Source organism: Haliotis rufescens, unplaced genomic scaffold (assembly GCF_023055435.1).
Source record: "Haliotis rufescens isolate VD_foot unplaced genomic scaffold, xgHalRufe1.0.p SCAF_30, whole genome shotgun sequence".
Classification (NCBI taxonomy): Eukaryota; Metazoa; Mollusca; class Gastropoda; order Lepetellida; family Haliotidae; genus Haliotis; species Haliotis rufescens.
In genome coordinates, this window is record NW_025964002.1 from 3,779,030 (window position 1) to 3,799,855 (window position 20,826).

The 20,826-nt window shown below is 40.2% G+C and overlaps 1 protein-coding gene across 1 annotated transcript; it reads right to left on the bottom strand.

The window, feature by feature from the left end:
- Nucleotides 1-128: 128 nt before the first annotated feature.
- Nucleotides 129-20,440, bottom strand: LOC124147263. The gene is made up of 13 exons (XM_046517927.2): nt 20,306-20,440; nt 14,541-15,005; nt 13,875-13,925; nt 13,124-13,252; nt 11,714-12,178; nt 11,048-11,098; nt 10,299-10,427; nt 8,904-9,368; nt 8,238-8,288; nt 7,481-7,609; nt 6,071-6,535; nt 5,226-5,276; nt 129-1,270 (listed from the first exon to the last, which is right to left on the bottom strand). The coding sequence occupies exons 1-13, from the start codon at nt 20,370-20,372 to the stop codon at nt 825-827; spliced, it is 2,964 nt and encodes a 987-aa protein (XP_046373883.2). The 5' UTR covers nt 20,373-20,440; the 3' UTR covers nt 129-824.
- Between the last annotated feature and the right edge of the window lie 386 nt (nt 20,441-20,826).

The window sequence follows — 20,826 nt, forward strand, 5'->3', positions numbered from 1 at the left end:
CTTGGGTACGCCAGAAACCTATGATTGTGGGTTCGAATCCCAGTTCGCCCCGATTATGGATTTAGGTTTGTCAGCACCATACCCGTGCTCGTTGGTTTCACCAAAGTGGTAAACATCTGAGACCTGTATCACTTATGGGCTTTCTTCACACATTAAGCTGACACGCCGCGATATAACTTGACTACTGTTAAAAGCGGCATTAAACCCAACTCACTCACTTTTCACACTGTTCCATATTGGGAATATACTAATGTTTACTTATTATTACAAAGCTCTCCCACAGTCTTCAAATAGGAGATCCATATAGCATAAAATTGGTTTTGACATAAAAAATGTTTTCATATTTGAAAGCGCATCATGTGGAACAATATAGATGCATTGAAAGTTGTAAAGTTGTAAATTTAGTTAACATTTGTTTTAAAATGTAAGGTTTACAAGATTGTGACGCTATGTAAATAATAACAAATTAACTATCTGATGTATTGACTGATAGAATTTTCCTGAAATGTTACCTCAGAGAATTCACAAATTTGGAACATTATTGCGGTCATCACATCAGAATTTAATCTAATTGTATTTCCACCCCAATAGCTTGTGTATTATGGTTAAACACGGCTGTAAAGGTATTTCAGATATATCACAGTATGTCATTTTAATTTTGGGTGCCTGTTCACAGTGACACAGGTCTTAGACATTTACCACTTGGAAGCACGGTGATGTGACTGACACACTAGAGATCATCCCTAATATACAAGTAGGTCAATGGCTTGTAGTGAACGACAGTTTTTAAGTTATTGACTAGAAGTGAAACAACACTGTTTCAGTTATGTCATGGCGTCCATGTGATCACCCCAATACTTGAGGAACAGAATTGCCGAGTTTGTCTCGCCCTCCACTACAGGCTGACAGGCGGAGGTGATCCTGCAGGTGCCCGTGTTGCTGATGCTGTACATCACGCAGGTCTTACGTGAAGCGCACAGCTCGGCGCAGCTGCCGGATGTTGCCGAGGAGAGCTCCACGACGTCGGGGTTGCTCGGGGACAGTGTTGTGTCGTCGGCTGCTACTTTGAAAACCATTGCCAGATCTTCAGAATAAGGCCGTCGCTCGTTGTCACAATTATTAACTGTCATCTTGACAACAGTTTGAGCGGTTGCTGAGGTGGCTTCGGGACCACCTGTCTGAGTTGTGGCAGCCGAAGTTGCGGTCGCTGAGGTTGCTGCGGAACCATCGGTCTGAGTTGTTGCAGTTGGAGCTGTGATTGTTGCAGCGTCTGTTGTAATAAAAAAATGAAACAGACATATAGTACATTGTATAGCGGAATCTAACACTGCAAGAGTGAAAACGACATTACAGTCTGGATCATAATTATTTCATAAAATACCAGACCATAGAAAGTCGGTCCCAAGGCATTGAAAGCTGTATCCCTGATCAAAGAACGTTTTAGCAAGTCGAAAGATGCTCTCTAAAACATCGAAGAATGAGCATGCTTGACTGTACCTCAAACGTTCTGCAGTGTCTTACGGAAACTTAATAGACACTCTGAATCTATGTGCTTGGATCTAAATATAACAGTAGATTTATCTAGTCACTATCATTTTAGTTCGGGTGGGTAAATCAGTAGAAGGGAATTGGCTATTTGACAATAACAGAACTATATCAGATAATCGCGTTTATGAATGAATTAAAACCATTTCCATCGGAACATAGTGTGTATTAAATCACTTTCAGCACAAGGGACGTCACTTCACAAGAAGATTTGAAAATCTATTTGAATATTTAAATGCTCATTTGTCTAGTTTTATAATCCTCTTGTGTGAGAGAACATATACAGTCAGCGTACGCACGTGCTTCATTATTGATACTGAACACGTTTCGCTGCCCCTCTGTTGGTAATGACCCCGATTATGTTTCTGGGTTTGTCAGCACCATACCCGTGCTCGTGGGTTTCACCGAAGTGGTTAACGTCTGAGACCTGCATCACTTCGGGTTTTCCTCCCACATTAAGCTGACACGCCGCGATATAACTGGAATACTGTTAAAAGCGGCGTTAAACCAAACTCACTCACTCACTCACTGTTGGTAATGGTAATGGTGACGACTGCACAAGGAACTTACATGTTTTCTCTTGGTATGATACGGAAGAAGTAATTTCATTGTAGAAATTTTAATGTCATGTTTTAGTTAACTAATATTCCGTGCATACGTAGAGGTTATCACGCGAATGTGTTTGGGGATGGTAAGTACCCGTATTAGGAATAAACATTGTATTTAGCGAGCCATCCCCAAACACACAAGCGTGATAACCTCTTTGTCACATTTTGTCATTCTTTATTTCTGTGCTCGAAAAATCTCTTCCCATCTCCCACAAAGATTACCTAAACATTGCAAGTTTTCCTGGAATGTGATCATTAATATATACTAAGTCAGATGGACAGCGACAACAGTCAATATAGTTCCAACTGAAACATATTTCCTATACAGTAGCGTAACTACATATAGGCAAAACAACAATTGCCTACACAAATTGTTCTTACTTGCCTTTTGCGGCAATCCATCGGTCTGTCTGCTGGATTAACTACCCTTTATCAAACGGAAGCTACTCTAACCCTAGTCTTTGAAACTTGTTTAGTGTCTGCAAGTTCTGTCATAGCGTTACGAAGTGTCAGTCAGATGTACACACAGCGCAAAACGAAACAAGGTAACAAATCGGACATATTTCGGCCAAATCCAACTGTTTTAATTCAAGGAAAATGTTCCAGTCCGCAGAGGTCTATAAGCACAGATATGGAATCTGATCCCGTGAGGCTAGTGTCCTCACTATATTGTTTCGCAATTTATATCTCCAAAGTTGCCAATACTTGGAAAATCCCTCAGCTATGTCACAGAAAGACCCTGATTTTCAGTATAATAGACTATTCGTTTGATAATGATAGCAACTATGCCAGTAGTTTCTCCAGATTCCCGATGGTTAATTTTGACACGATCGACGAATATCAAGGGTGACGCCATGTTTGTTTATAAACAATGAAAGTAGTCCCTACTTGACCTTTGATATTTGCATCTCTATCCGCATATGACCCCAACGGATATCATTTTTATCTGCTGGCTTTATCCTACCGAGAAACCTACCCATTATATACATGTACATATATATGTACAACATAGTATCGTGGAAGGCGTGTGCTTGAAGATATATTTACAGTATTAGAATTATCAATTACAAAAAGTAAACTGAATTTCTCAAAGACTGGTTGATGATAATAATACTCATTATGTATTTCGTAATGATGTACTTCATTTATCTGGAAATATAAGATCAATATTGAATTGATTGTTGAAGTAAATTCTCTTCCTAATATGTAATTGCGTTAATTCTTTATGCCTGAATTACTTTTGGAACTAATTGTCATAGATCACAAAGAAAATACATAATAAACACTCATGTCTTGACAAACCGTAACCGTTCCTCGATGAGATAAACATGGTTACAGAAATACAAAGGGGTATCGACTCATGGTAATGGAGGGATAAGAAGAAGGAGGAACTAGGTGTGATGGGATGATCATCAGGACGTGTTGGCTATGTATTGTAAGGATGCAAACAGCCAAGGAAGACGACAGGGACATGTGTATGAACGTTTTATATGTCTTGATCAATCAGCACTATTGGCGTCTGGCTAGAATGAACCGAATAATTATCGGGGGTACCATCCGTGATCGTCAAACATGTATATTAGCTGCATACAGACATTTTCCAATCATCTGGTCTGTAAGTTTGAACTCCGGTGGCCTGGCACAAGTGAAACAGCGGTTTTATTAGCTGCTTGGGCTCGATTTCTCTTTGAAGCCTTGTTTTTTATTAATCGATACTGGACCTAGGGTGCCCTGTGCGGGATCGATCATAGACATTTTGTGTCTGTAAAAACCTGTTCTGACAGACAGACTGAGACACACTGAACATAGTGGCTACCTCTCGCTGAGTTCTACCAGTTTGAAGCACGCCAATGACACTAAGAGTCCATCGCGTTGTAGATGACGCATTCCCACCCTGATCACAAATACTGAATTAAAGCAAGAGTAGAGAGCTGACTTGTTTCTGTGGATAATGAGAATCAACAATACACATGGCTCAGAGCAGCTTGACGACCTTTAACGGAAGTGTCAAAATCAAGAACTACCCCTTCCCACGTGCACGGATGAATGATGCGGGTGTTTTGGGACGATAGGTTTTGGGTCCATCTGTTCTATCTGTGGAAGTCATTTTTCAAAGCTGATCATTCTGAAGGCCGATCATTCTATTTACATTTCACGATCGCCTGCTCGAGTTTGAGATTTTATAGAGAAATGCCATTTTCTTATGTTAAGGTATTACTTTACGATATGCCCGTCTCTTTTATAAGTTTTAACTGTGCAGCAAATTATTCACATCATAAAGTGTTGGCTTGATGTGGAAGAGAAGACCAAAGTAGAGGCACGACATAAGCGTTTACGATTTTCAAGAACCCAGAAAAATTCGCATCATGCTGACCAATGACCATGATCCAGTAACTGGGATTTAAAACCAGACGAAAGGATCCATCTTAGGGATATAATTCAGAAAAGCGTGCTGAAGTGGCTTCTCAAACTAGTCCAAGCATGTGGTAAAATGCTTTATTCTCGATCTTTTGGTTTTATTTGCCTCTGCTTACATGATAGTGCATTGTCCCCCAAAATGTTCTGAAAGTCCAAGAAAAAACGTTAAATGATTGAGTGTGTGATATCAGAAAGCAACATATGGCCAACAAGAAGCCAGAAGAACAACAGTTAAAAGATTGTTGTTGTTGTTGGTTTCTTGTTTAACGCCGCACTCAGCAATATTCCAACTGTATGACGGTGGTCTGTAAATAATCGAGTCTGGACCAGACAATCCAGTGATTGATATCATGAGCATCGATCAACGCAATTGCATCAGCCAAGTCAGCGAGTCTGACCACCCGATCCCGTTAATCGCCTTTTACGACAAGCATAGTCACGTTTTACGGCAAGCATGGGTTGCTGAAGACCTATTTTAACCCGGAATCTTCACGGGTCAGTTAAATGATTGAAAGTGTGAAATCAGAAAGCAACATATGGCCAACAAGAAGCCAGTCTGTCTACTTTAGGTACATGCGTCCTGTCAACTGTTTTCTGACTACAGAATAAACAGCAAGACTTGTCTCTGATGTACAAAGTTTGTAATACACTCACCTATATTTCGGCAACTCATATCTGGGTCAACTGTTCTGCCATTGCGGGGTTCTAAAGTAAAGAAAACTGTGTACATTGAAAAAAGAAGACATGTTGATGCATGTTTACTGTATACACGTATATTTGTTTATGGATTGGAATCACAGATTGGATTACGACGTCGACACATCCACGAGGTGGTAAAAACCTGCGTCAACTTAAGGCATCCTCTAACAAACAAAACGGAAAACAAACCACTTTGACTATGTTCGATTCCTCTTGGTGTTCCCTTAACAATGACCCACAGATAATCCCAGGTCATGCATGCATTTGGGCCTGACCTATGTGGCCACCTTCAAACTGTAACACCATGATCTATCTTCCATCATTAAGCAAGTACACAATTTCAAGAATAATACACGTTTCCACGGGGTTCATGTGGCAAAGTGCTGTGTTATGTAGAGATACGTCCCTTAACCGATCACTAATAATAATTAGAGCTCATACTGGATTCGAAACTGAGGCACTAGCAAAGGGGCACGCCTAAGGGACCCAACTCAGCAAAACAAGCATGTGTGTCTATCATTTAACTTGAAAACATTGTTCATCCTATGCCTCGAAGTCATTCCTTATCGGTCACACTGCTCACTGGTCAATACCATTGTTTCACTTTTAGATGTTACTTACCAAATGGGGCGGTCGGGTAGCCTTGTGGTTAAAGCGTTCGCTCGACACGCCGAAGACCCGGGTTCGATTCCCGACATGGGTTCAATGTGTGAAGCCCATTTCTGGTGTCCCCCGCCGTGATATTGCTGGAATATTGCTAAAAGCGGCGTAAAATGAAACTCACTCACTCACTCACTTACTAAATCTATAATTCGCTTCTGTCGTCTTATTGTCAGCTCCCATCTTCACATAGTCGATATACGTGAACTGTGGATCACTGACTTCTTTCAATATGGCTTCTCTGACAGTGGTCCCCTTCCCCAGGGTGATGACGCCCCCAAACCAAGATATCCAGAACGGCGTCCACGTGGAACCATCACAGAAGACAAGTGGCGTGTTCTCGTGGCCGCTGGTGCTCATACCGTTATTCGAACAAAGTAGATGCGCGGCATCACACGATTTCCTAATTCCAACTTTATACTTCTCTAAGCTGTAACGATCGATGTAGATCTCGTATTTGGGTTCGGGGAGATCTTTGTCAGGGTACAGCTCCAGTTTGAAGGCTCCGCAATATGCCACAGAGAACGTGAAGGAACAGTGTCCCCTCATGTCCAATTCATAGTCATGTGACCACACCAAATTTGTTCCGACATTTTGGATTTTCGCTGCAACAACAACTATATGCATAAATATTCTTTTCAAATGCAAAGTCGATATTACCACAGAGCTTAAAAAACGGAAATGCTCACTTTTTCGGTAACACCTGTTATCAGCACTATTTCATAGTGATTTGTAAACATACATTTACGATAATATAGTCGTGATCATTTCGAAATTATGTAAAATCAACATTACCACAGAGTTGAGTTTGTTATTGATGGAATCTTCCTGTTGAAATGTTAGTGATTGGCTGAAGGTAAAAACGATGTTGTTGCGGTCAGGAGTATTGTAATGCATCGTTTGGACAGGCAGGGTACAAAGACCTAGGCGCCTGTCTACGAATCAAGTGCGTCGTCGACAAATGTCTCCCTCTTATTATTGTAGCAAAAGTCTATCAGTAACATTAATTCTTCACTTGACTGGCATCTATTTGAATATCCTCCCTGTAAGCAGCACGCGGGCCATTACAGGGCTGGTTACAACGTAATAAGGGAACAACAAATTATGTTTTACTGTTTTAATACGCTGCTATTTCTGTGACAAAAGTACATTCTTTGACCTGATGTAGTTTGAACGGTCTACATCCAATGAGAAACAGGTTTTTTCGAATAACCTTGACCTAACGACCATTTTTTTAATTACATAGAAAATCCTTCTTGAGTTTGGCTGTAAATAAAGTTGTTATGCAATAATCTGGACAATGACCATGCCCCTGATGAAATAACGATGTGCCAAAACGATTTCCCGGGTGTATGAAGGAGATACACAATCATGATAGGATATCCCTGAGGTATTAAATCATCATGTGATTTGCAAAAATGAAATTGAACATGCTTCTTATTAAACGTTGGTCGGAGCGTCCTATTATTAATTTATAAATTTTAATCTCAATGATCACCTAAGCTTAAGGTTGTTCTGTGCAAGGGTATTTGAACCTCAGTGCGACTCACCTTGTGTAGTTGTTGTTTCAGCTGTTGTGGGACCACCTGTCTGAGTTGTAGCAGCTGGAGTTGTTGTTGTAGCAGCTGTTGTTGTACCATGCGTCGTAGCTGTAGCAACCGGAGCAACTAAAGTTGTCGCTAATGTAAGAAAGAGACACAGACATGCAGAACCTAGTTTAATGGAATGTCAGCACTAAGGGCGTTAATGAAGCATCACAAACAAAATTTTAATGTTTTAATCCTTTATCCATGTTTGGATGGAGGTTAGGATTCATCTTCTAAGTGTGCAGCAAATTACTCACATCACAAGGTGTTGGCTTAATATGGAAGAGAAGACCAAAGTAGAGGCACGACATAAGCGTTTTCGATTTTCAAGAACCCAGAAAAATTCGCATCATGCTGACCAATGACCATGATCCAGTAACTGGGATTTAAAACCAGACGAAAGGGTCCATCTTAGGGATATAATTCAGAAAAGCGTGCTGAAGTGGCTTCTCAAACTAGTCCAAGCATGTGGTAAAATGCTTTCTTCTCGATCTTTGGTTTGATTTGCCTCTGTTTACATGATAGTGCATTGTCCCCAAAAATGTTCTGAAAGTCCAAGAACAACAGTTAAATGATTGAGAGTGTGATATCAGAAAGCAACATATGGCCAACAAGAAGCCAGTCTGTCTACTTTAGCTACATACGTCCTGTCAACTATTTTCTGGCTACAGAATAAACAGCCAGACTTGTGTCTGATCTACAATGTTTGTAAAACACTCACCTATATTTCGGCAACTCATATCTGGATCAACTGCTCTGCCACTGCGGGGTTCTAAAGTAAAGGAAACTGTATACAGTGAAAAAAGAAGACATGTCGATGCATGTTTAATGTATACACTTATATTTGTTTATGGATTGGAATCACAGATTGGATCACGCCGTCGACACATCCACGAAGTGGTAAAACCCTGCGTCAACTTTAGGCATCCTCTAACAAACAAAACGGAAAACAAACCACTTTCACTATGTTCGATTCCTCTTGGTGTTCCCCTAACAATGATCCACAGACAATCCCAGGTCATGCATGCATTTGGGCCTGACCTATGTGGCCACCTTCAAACTGTAACACCATGATCTATCTTCCATCATTAAGCAAGTACACAATTTCTAGAATATGACACGTTTCCACTGGGTTCATGTGGCAAAGTGCTGTGTTATGTAGAGATACGTCCCTTAACCGATAACTTATAATAATTAGAGCTCATACTGGATTCGAACCTAAGACACTAGCAAAGGGGCACGCCTAAGGGACCCAACTCAGCAAAACAAGCATGTGTGTCTATCATTTAACTTGAAAACATTGTTCATCCTATGCCTCGACGTCATTCCTTATCGGTCACACTGCTCACTGGTCAATACCATGGTTTCACTTTTAGATGTTACTTACCAAATCTATAATTCGCTTCTGTCGTCTTATTGTCAGCTCCCATCTTCACATAGTCGATATACGTGAACTGTGGATCACTGACTTCTTTCAATATGGCTTCTCTGACAGTGGTCCCCTTCCCCAGGGTGATGACGCCCCCAAACCAAGATATCCAGAACGGCGTCCACGTGGAACCATCACAGAAGACAAGTGGCGTGTTCTCGTGACCGCTGGTGCTCATACCGTTATTCGAACAAAGTAGATGCGCGGCATCACACGATTTCCTAATTCCAACTTTATACTTCTCTAAGCTGTAACGATCAATGTAGATCTCGTATTTGGGTTCGGGGAGATCTTTGTCTGGGTACAGCTCCAGTTTGAAGGCTCCGCAATATGCCACAGAGAACGTGAAGGAACAGTGTCCCCTCATGTCCAATTCATAGTCATGTGACCACACCAAATTTGTTCCGACATTTTGGATTTTCGCTGCAACAACAAATATATGCATAAATATTCTTTTCAAATGCAAAGTCGATATTACCACAGAGATTAAAAAACGGAAATGCTCACTTTTTCGGTAACACCTGTTATCAGCACTATTTCATAGTGATTTGTAAACATACATTTACGATAATATAGTCGTGATCATTTCGAAATTATGTAAAATCAACATTACCACAGAGTTGAGTTTGTTATTGATGGAATCTTCCTGTTGAAATGTTAGTGATTGGCTGAAGGTAAAAACGATGTTGTTGCGGTCAGGAGTATTGTAATGCATCATTTGGACAGGCAGGGTACAAAGACCTAGGCGCCTGTCTACGAATCAAGTGCGTCGTCGAAAAATGTCTCCCTCTTATTATTGTAGCAAAAGTCTATCAGTAACATTAATTCTTCACTTGACTGGCATCTATTTGAATATCCTCCCTGTAAGCAGCACGCGGGCCATTACAGGGCTGGCTGCAACGTAATAAGGAAACAACAAATTATGTTTTACTGTTTTAATCTGCTGCTATTTCTGTGACAAAAGTACATTCTTTGACCTGATGTAGTTTGAACGGTCTACATCCAATGAGAAACATGTTTTTCGAATGACCTTGACCTAACGACCATTTTTTTAATTACATAGAAAATTCTTCTTGAGTTTGGTGGTAAATAAAGTTGTTATGCAATAATCTGGACAATGGCCATGCCCCTGATAAAATAACGATGATGCCAAAACGATTTCCCGTGTGTATGAAGGAGATACACCATCATGATAGGATATCCCTGCCTCTGGTTTCAAAAATGAAATTGAACATGCTTCTTATTAAACGTTGGTCGGAGCGTCCTATTATTAATTTATAAATTTTAATCTCAATGATCACCTAAGCTTAAGGTTGTTCTGTGCAAGGGTATTTGAACCTCAGCGCGACTCACCTTGTGTAGTTGTTGTTTCAGCTGTTGTGGGACCACCTGTCTGAGTTGTAGCAGCTGGAGTTGTGGTTGTAGCAGATGTTGTTGTACCATGCGTCGTAGCTGTAGCAACCGGAGCAACTGAAGTTGTCGCTAATGTAAGAAAGAGACACAGACATGCAGAACCTAGTTTAATGGAATGTCAGCACTAAGGGCATTAAGGAAGCATCACAAACAAATGTTTTAATCCTTTATCCATGCTTGGATGGAGGTTAGGATTCATCTTCTAAGTGTGCAGCAAATTACTCACATCACAAGGTGTTGGCTTAATGTGGAAGAGAAGACCAAAGTAGAGGCACGACATAAGCGTTTACGATTTTCAAGAACCCAGAAAAATTCGCATCATGCTGACCAATGACCATGATCCAGTAACTGGGATTTAAAACCAGACGCAAGGATCCATCTTAGGGATATAATTCAGAAAAGCGTGCTGAAGTGACTTCTCAAACTAGTCCAAGCATGTGGTAAAATGCTTTCTTCTCGATCTTGGTTTGATTTGCCTCTGTTTACATGATAGTGCATTGTCCCAAAAAATGTTCTGTAAGTCCAAGAACAACAGTTAAATGATTGAGCGTGTGATATCAGAAAGCAACATATGGCCAACAAGAAGCCAGTCTGTCTACTTTAGCTACATACGTCCTGTCAACTGTTTTCTGGCTACAGAATAAACAGCCAGACTTGTCTCTGATGTACAATGTTTGTAAAACACTCACCTATATTTCGGCAACTCATATCTGGGTCAACTGTTCTGCCACTGCGGGGTTCTAAAGTAAAGGAAACTGTATACAGTGAAAAAAGAAGACATGTCGATGCATGTTTAATGCATACACTTATATTTGTTTATGGATTGGAATCACAGATTGGATTACGACGTCGACACATCCACGAAGTGGTAAAAACCTGCGTCAACTTTAGGCATCCTCTAACAATCAAAACGGAAAACAAACCACTTTGACTATGTTCGATTCCTCTTGGTGTTCCCCTAACAATGATCCACAGACAATCCCGGGTCATGCATGCACATGGGCCTGACCTATGTGGCCACCTTCAAACTGTAACACCATGATCTATCTTCCATCATTAAGCAAGTACACAATTTCAAGAATATGACACGTTTCCACGGGGTTCATGTGGCAAAGTGCTGTGTTATGTAGAGATACGTCCCTTAACCAATAACTAATAATAATTAGAGCCCATACTGGATTCGAACGTAAGACACTAGCAAAGGGGTACGCCTGAGGGACCCAACTCAGCAAAACAAGCATGTGTGTCTATCATTTAACTTGAAAACATTGTTCATCCTATGCCTCGAAGTCATTCCTTATCGGTCACACTGCTCACTGGTCAATACCATGGTTTCACTTTTAGATGTTACTTACCAAATCTATAATTCGCTTCTGTCGTCTTATTGTCAGCTCCCATCTTCACATAGTCGATATACGTGAACTGTGGATCACTGACTTCTTTCAATATGGCTTCTCTGACAGTGGTCCCCTTCCCCAGGGTGATGACGCCCCCAAACCAAGATATCCAGAACGGCGTCCACGTGGAACCATCACAGAAGACAAGTGGCGTGTTCTCGTGACCGCTGGTGCTCATACCGTTATTCGAACAAAGTAGATGCGCGGCATCACACGATTTCCTAATTCCAACTTTATACTTCTCTAAGCTGTAACGATCGATGTAGATCTCGTATTTGGGTTCGGGGAGATCTTTGTCAGGGTACAGCTCCAGTTTGAAGGCTCCGCAATATGCCACAGAGAATGTGAAGGAACAGTGTCCCCTCATGTCCAATTCATAGTCATGTGACCACACCAAATTTGTTCCGACATTTTGGATTTTCGCTACAACAACAAATATATGCATAAATATTCTTTTCAAATGCAAAGTCGATATTACCACAGAGCTAAAAAACGGAAATGCTCACTTTTTCGGTAACACCTGTTATCAGCACTATTTCATAGTGATTTGTAAACATACATTTACGATAATATAGTCGTGATCATTTCGAAATTATGTAAAATCAACATTACCACAGAATTGAGTTTGTTATTGATGGAATCTTCCTGTTGAAATTTTAGTGATTGGCTGAAGGTAAAAACGATGTTGTTGCGGTCAGGAGTATTGTAATGCATCGTTTGGACAGGCAGGGTACAAAGACCCAGGCGCCTGTCTACGAATCAAGTGCGTCGTCGAAAAATGTCTCCCTCTTATTATTGTAGCAAAAGTCTATCCGTAACATTAATTCTTCACTTGACTGGCATCTATTTTAATATCCTCCCTGTAAGCAGCACGTGGGCCATTACAGGGCTGGTTACAACGTAATAAGGGAACAACAAATTATGTTTTACTGTTTTAATCTGCTGCTATTTCTGTGACAAAAGTACATTCTTTGACCTGATGTAGTTTGAACGGTCTACATCCAATGAGAAACATGTTTTTTCGAATGACCTTGACCTAACGACCATTTTTTTTAAATACAGAGAAAATCCTTCTTGAGTTTGGTGGTAAATAAAGTTGTTATGCAATAATCTGGACAATGACCATGTCCCTGATGAAATAACGATGATGCCAAAACGATTTCCCGGTTGTATGAAGGAGATACACCATCATGATAGTATATCCCTGAGGTATTAAATCATCATGTGGTTTCAAAAATGAAATTGAATATGCTTCTTATTAAACGTTTGTCGGAGCGTCCTATTATTAATTCATAAATTTTAATCTGAATGATCACCTAAGCTTAAGGTTGTTCTGTGCAAGGGTATTTGAACCTCAGCGCGACTCACCTTGTGTAGTTGTTGTTTCAGCTGTTGTGGGACCACCTGTCTGAGTTGTAGCAGCTGGAGTTGTGGTTGTAGCAGCTGTTGTTGTACCATGCGTCGTAGCTGTAGCAACCGGAGCAACTGAAGTTGTCGCTAATGTAAGAAAGAGACACAGACATGCAGAACCTAGTTTAATTGAATGTCAGCACTAAGGGCGTTAATGAAGCATCACAAACAAATGTTTTAATCCTTTATCCATGCTTGGATGGAGGTTAGGATTCATCTTCTTAGTGTGCAGCAAATTACTCACATCACAAAGTGTTGGCTTAATGTGGAAGAGAAGACCAAAGTAGAGGCACGACACAAGCGTTTACGATTATCAAGAACCCAGAAAAATTCGCATCATGCTGACCAATGACCATGATCCAGTAACTGGGATTTAAAACCAGACGAAAGGGTCCATCTTAGGGATATAATTCAGAAAAGCGTGCTGATGTGGCTTCTCAAACTAATCCAAGCATGTGGTAAAATGCTTTCTTCTCGATCTTTTGGTTTGATTTGCCTCTGTTTACATGATAGTGCATTGTCCCAAAAAATGTTCTGTAAGTCCAAGAACAACAGTTAAATGATTGAGCGTGTGATATCAGAAAGCAACATATGGCCAACAAGAAGCCAGTCTGTCTACTTTAGCTACATACGTCCTGTCAACTGTTTTCTGGCTACAGAATAAACAGCCAGACTTGTCTCTGATGTACAATGTTTGTAATACACTCACCTATATTTCGGCAACTCATATCTGGGTCAACTGTTCTGCCATTGCGGGGTTCTAAAGTAAAGAAAACTGTGTACATTGAAAAGGGAAGACATGTTGATGCATGTTTACTGTATACACTTATATTTGTTTATGGATTGGAATCACAGATTGGATTACGACGTCGACACATCCACGAAGTGGTAAAAACCTGCGTCAACTTTAGGCATCCTCTTACAAACAAAACGGAAAACAAACCACTTTTACTATGTCCGATTCCTCTTGGTGTTCCCCTAACAATGATCCACAGACAATCCCAGGTCTTGCATGCACATGGGCCTGACCTATATGGCCACCTTCAAACTGTAACACCATGATCTATCTTCCATCATTAAGCAAGTACACAATTTCTAGAATATGACACGTTTCCACGGGGTTCAAGTGGCAAAGTGCTGTGTTGTGTAGAGATACGTCCCTTAACTGATCATTAATAATAATTAGAGCTCATACTGGATTCGAACCTAAGACCCTAGCAAAGGGACACACCTAAGGGACGCAACTCAGCAAAACAAGCATGTGTGTATATCCTTTAACTTGAAAACATTGTTCATCCTATGCCTAGACGTCATTCCTTATCGGTCACACTGCTCACTGGTCAATACCATGGTTTCACTTTTAGATGTTACTTACCAAATCTATAATTCGCTTCTGTCGTCTTATTGTCAGCTCCCATCTTCACATAATCGATGTGCTGGAACTGTGGATCACTGACTTCTTTCAATATGTTTTTTCCGACAGTGGTCCCCTTCCCCAGGGTGATGACGCCCCCAAACCAAGATATCCAGAACGGTGTCCACGTGGAACCATCGCAGATGACAAGTGGCGTGTTCTCGTGACCGCTGGTGCTCATACCGTTATTCGAACAAAGTAGAAGCGCGGCATCACACGATTTCCTAATTCCAACTTTATACTTCTCTAAGCTGTAACGATCGATGTAGATCTCGTATTTGGGTTCGGGGAGATCTTTGTCAGGGTACAGCTCCAGTTTGAAGGCTCCGCAATATGCCACAGAGAACGTGAAGGAACAGTGTCCCCTCATGTCCAATTCATAGTCATGTGACCACACCAAATTTGTTCCGACATTTTGGATTTTCTCTGCAACAACAAATATATGCATAAATATTCTTTTCAAATGCAAAGTCCATATTACCACAGAGCTTAAAAAACGGAAATGCTCACTTTTTCGGTAACACCTGTTATCAGCACTATTTCATAGTGATTTGTAAACATACATTTACGATAATATAGTCGTGATCATTTCGAAATTATGTAAAATCAACATTACCACAGAATTGAGTTTGTTATTGATGGAATCTTCCTGTTGAAATGTTAGTGATTGGCTGAAGGTAAAAACGATGTTGTTGCGGTCAGGAGTATTGTAATGCATCGCTTGGACAGGCAGGGTACAAAGACCCAGGCGCCTGTCTACGAATCAAGTGCGTCGTCGACAAATGTCTCCCTCTTATTATTGTAGCAAAAGTCTATCCGTAACATTAATTCTTCACTTGACTGGCATCTATTTGAATATCCTCCCTGTAAGCAGCACGCAACAACAAATTATGTTTTACTGTTTTAATCTGCTGCTATTTCTGTGACAAAAGTACATTCTTTGACCTGATGCTATTTACCAAACTTACTAGTCGCAGTTTCAACGATCTACATCCAGTGGGAAACTTGTCTTTCAAATAACGTTGACCTTGACCATACGATGAGTTAGGTGGTAAATTAAGTTTTTATGTTATAATCTGGATGATGACCTTGACCCCTGATGACATAACAATGTGCCGAAAAGATTGATATATGATATCCCTGAGGTATAAATCACCTTGTGCTTTCAGAAATTAAATTGCATATGCAACTCATTAAAAGTTGGTCGGAGTGACCTTTGTTTGATACAACAGAATGTGGCATTACTTGTCACACGTAATTATGCCAACATTATAATCACCATAAGGCCAGATTAAAGGTATTATAGTGAACATGTCCTTTACTAATGACCTTCACTGTGACCTTGTCCTTACACATAGGTCAGTTCTGGGCCCCGATCAAAGGATGAAAGGTGCTAAGATCCTTCTTTAGTGTAAAAGTACTGCTAACAGCTTCAGTAGCAGACCCTTTAGTGATGTCAATTGATTGTGACGTCATAGTAACCAATGACGTCCCAATGGTCTGCAAAGCATTATGATTCAATTTCATTGCAGCGACATCTACATAGATCTTAAGTTAGGCAGTATACATAACTGTCTTAACTCGGATTCGAATCTCTTGAACACATTCAGGTTTCACCAGTGATGAGAACACTCGTTTGAAAGGTCATTGGCCCAAATGGTGTCTGAGGTGAGGTGAAATTGGGTTTAACGTCGCGTCCAAGATTATTGCACTTATATAGCGACGTGCATGCACGTGTATGTGTGTGTGTGGCTGCTTGTACTAGTCCGGACTGATGCCGATTTATAGTGCTAGCTCACTGAGATACCATGCCGCAGTTTAACATGAATACCCCACTCAGACACAGTATACTGACTCCGAGCCGACCAGTCCTTGTTTTAGCCCCTTAATGCCGAGCGCCAGACAGGGTTACAACAAGTACAATCTTTTAACGTCTTTTTGTATGACGCGGCCCGGGATCGAACCCTGGACCTTCCGCTCTCCGGGCGGACGCTCTACCACAAGACCACGGAGGCGGTAAATGGTGTCTGAAGAGAAGTTGTTTAAGACGAATAATGTTTTTGCATTTTCGATTTTGAATTTTCTATCAATATGTCTTCCACCAAGTTTTATATGACCCTTACATTGTTTTGAGAAGATGTTTTGAATTCTTTTTAATCCAATGTGACTGGCTGCCTGGTGGGTAGAGTGAAATTGCAATATTGATTTTTTTAAATAAACTTGAACCCCTTATGGTAACACACATCAACGCACATTTAAAGAAAAAAAAACATGAAACAAATTATGGAAAATGAGGGGGGGGGGGGGCTTGTGACGATATTAGCTCGCCCGGCCTTTCAGGCCAAACGAGTTGAAAGAATTTTCATCAACAAATATTTCGTAGTCACTCCGCTGGATCCACCACCGTGGCAAATGATCCCACGGCTACATCCGATTCGCCGCACATAGTGTTGACGTAGTGTTTAGGAGTCAGAGGTTTCACATATAATATTTGAATATGTTTAATTTGATAAGTCTCTTGTTGCTCTTTGCTGCTTTTTTTTTACTTTCCAGTTTTGTGATTTCCAATGTGAATTATGCTACAAAAATTGTACTCAAGAAGCTGGTCGTACATAGGATATTGAGATCGGTGGTATTATGCTACTAAAATTGTACTAAAGAAGCTGCTCCTACATAGCATATTGACATCGGTGGTATTATGCTACTAAAATTGTACTCAAGAAGCTTGTCGTACATAGCATATTGACATCGGTGGTATTATGCTACTAAAATTGTACTGCAGAAGCTGGTCGTACATATCATGTTGAGATCGGTGGTATAATGGTAATAAAATTGTACTCAAGAAGCTGGTCGTACATATCATGTTGAGATCGGTGGTATTATGTTACTAAAATTGTACTCCAGAAGCTAGTTGTACATAGCATGTTGAGATCGGTGGTATTAAGTTGCTAAAATTCTACTCAAGAAGCTGGTCGTACATATCATGTTGAGATCGGTGGTATTATGTTACTAACATTGTACTCAAGAAGCTGGTCGTACATGTCATGTTGAGATCGGTGGTATTATGCTCCTAAAATTGTACTCAAGAAGCTGATCGTACATATCATGTTGACATCGGTGGTATTGTGCTACTAAAATTGCACTCAAGAAGCTGGTCGTACATGTCATGTTGAGATCGTTGGTATGATGCTACTAAAATTGTACTCAAGAAGGTGGTCGTACATGTCATTTTGAGATCGGTGGTATTATGTCACTAAAATTGCACTCCAGAAGCTGGTCGTAGATGTCATGTTGAGATCGGTGGTATTATGCTACTAAAATTGTACTCAAGAAGCTTGTCGTACATAGCATGTTGAGATCGGTTGTATTATGTTACTAAAATTGTACTCAAGAAGCTGGTCGTACATAGCATGTTGAGGTCGGTGGTATTTTGTCACTAAAATTGTACTCAAGAAGCTGGTCGTACATAGCATGTTGAGATCGGTGGTATTATGTCACTAAAATTGTACTCAAGAAGCTGGTCGTACATAGCATGTTCAAATCGGTGGTATTAAGTTACTAAAATTCTACTCAAGAAGCTGGTCGTAGATAGCATATTGAGATCGGTGGTATTAAGTTACTAACATTGTACTCAAGAAGCTGGTTGTACATAGCATGTTGAGATCGGAGGTATAATGTTACTAAAATTCTACTCAAGAAGCTGGTCGTACATAGCATGTTGAGATCGGTGGTATTTAGTTACTAAAATTGTACTCAAGAAGCTGGTCGTACATAGCATGTTGAGATCGGAGGTATAATGTTACTAACATTGTACTCAATAAGCTGGTCGTACATATAATTTTGAGATCGAAGGTATTATGTTACTAAAATTGTACTCAAGAAGCTGGTCGTACATAGCATGTTGAGATCGGTGGTATTAAGTTACTAAAATTGTACTCAAGAAGCTGGTCGTACATAGCATGTTGAGATCGGTGGCATTATCTCACTAAAATTGTACTCAAGAAGCTGGTCGTACATAGCATATTGACATCGGTGGTATTATGCTACTAAAATTGTACTCAAGAAGGTGGTCGTACATAGCATGTTGAGGTCGTTGGTATTTTGTCACTAAAACTGTACTCAAGAAGCTAATCGTACATAGCATGTTGAGATCGGTGGTATTATGCTACTAAAATTGTACTCAAGAAGCTGGTCGTACATAGGATGTTGAGATCGGTGGTATTATGTTACTAAAATTGTACTCAAGAAGCTGGTCGTACATAGGATGTTGAGATCGGTGGTATAATGTCACTAAAATTGTACTCAAGAAGCTGGTCGTACATAGCATGTTGAGATCGGTGGTATTAAGTTACTAAAATTGTACTCAAGAAGCTGGTCGTACATGGCATATTGAGATGGGTGGTATTAAGTTACTAAAATTTTACTCAAGAAGCTGGTTGTTCATAGCATGTTGAGATCGGAGGTATAATGTTACTAACATTGTACTCAAGAAGCTGGTCGTACATAGCATGTTGAGATCGAAGGTATTATGTTACTAAAATTGTACTCAAGAAGCTGGTCGTACCTAGCATGTTGAGATCGGAGGTATAATGTTACTTACATTGCACTCAAGAAGCTGGTCGTACATATAATTTTGAGATCGAAGGTATTATGTTACTAAAATTGTACTCAAGAAGGTGGTCGTACATAGCACGTTGAGATCGGTGGTATTAAGTTAGTAAAATTGTACTCAAGAAGCTGGTCGTACATAGCATGTTGAGATCGGTGGTATTTAGTTACTAACATTGTACTCAAAAAGCTGGTCGTACATAGCATGTTGAGATCGGAGGTATAATTTTACTAACATTGTACTCAAGAAGCTGGTCGTACATATAATGTTGAGATCGGAGGTATTATGTTACTAAAATTCTACTCAAGAAGCTGGTCGTACATAGCATGTTGAGATCGGAGGTATAATGTAACTAACATTGCACTCAAGAAGCTGGTCGTACATATAATGTTGAGATCGGTGGTATTATGTCACTAAAATTCTACTCAAGAAGCTGGTCGTACATAGCATGTTGAGATCGGAGGTATTTAGTTACAAAAATTGTACATAAGAAGCTGGTCGTACATAGCATGTTGAGATCGGAGGTATAATGTTACTAAAATTGTACTCAAGAAGGTGTAAATTAAGAGTAGGCTGTACCGATCTTAACAAACAGAGGTTTTACAGATTTATTCATGATGATCCTACCAGCAGCTGTAGTTATCATAACGAAGGCAGTCTTCATGATTTATTCCAATATTTCAATTCATGCGACATTAGATGAACATGCTTTGTCAAGAGCATTAATATCAAGCCCGTGTTGTTTTGAAATACTAATCTACAAGATGATAGATATTGATATTAAAACGACTGGATCTGTTCACGACAATATTACCCTCACAAATAGATTTTGCTAAGACTAATTCAATATTATAATGTATTGTACCATGACATTGATGAATGCTTGATTCTGATAAGTTAAAAAGAGGTTTCCTTTTTGTTACGGAAACCCCTTTCAAACAGTTTAAACCTTTCCCCCAAAATACGTGCACGGGAATACCTCGATAGCCTTCATATCGATTAATAAAAATAGGTTTATCTCCTTAGTCCGTTATTAATGTTTGTTACATGTACATTTTGCTTATCTTCGGGACTGCTGTAGTGTTTTTTATGAAAAAGTAAAGATGCCTCAACTTACCACCAGCTACCATAAGTGTGGTCCCTAGCAGAATACACAGGTCCAGCGAATACATACTCAATGACATCTCAAAGAGGGATGTTCTTCACACCAAGAGCAGCAAGTCAAGTCATCGTTGGTGTCCTAACAGATCCGTTGTGAGCGCGCCCTCTGAAAGGAGCCCTAGTCTGATATTATCGATGAAACCTAAACGCTCCGTGACGCCAACGACAGTGTGTCCCATGATGCCACACAAGGAGAGCGTGACCTTGTGGACGAGTGTAGTGCCTGTCAGGTGATGGCATTGTTTACTTTCATATGTGTACTGACAGTTAATTAGCTACAATGTAGATATCGCTCGATCTCACACAAGCGATATCTCCTGTGGGAGCCAGTTTTGGATGATAAATGTAAGCAGAGACCATATAATAGATGGTCGCTGATGTAAGCAATACAGATCTGAGTATAATAGTCAGTTGGCCACCATCAGAAAAGAGGCTTAGTTTAGATTTTCGTTCCCACATTTTCCCGTATACCTTAAA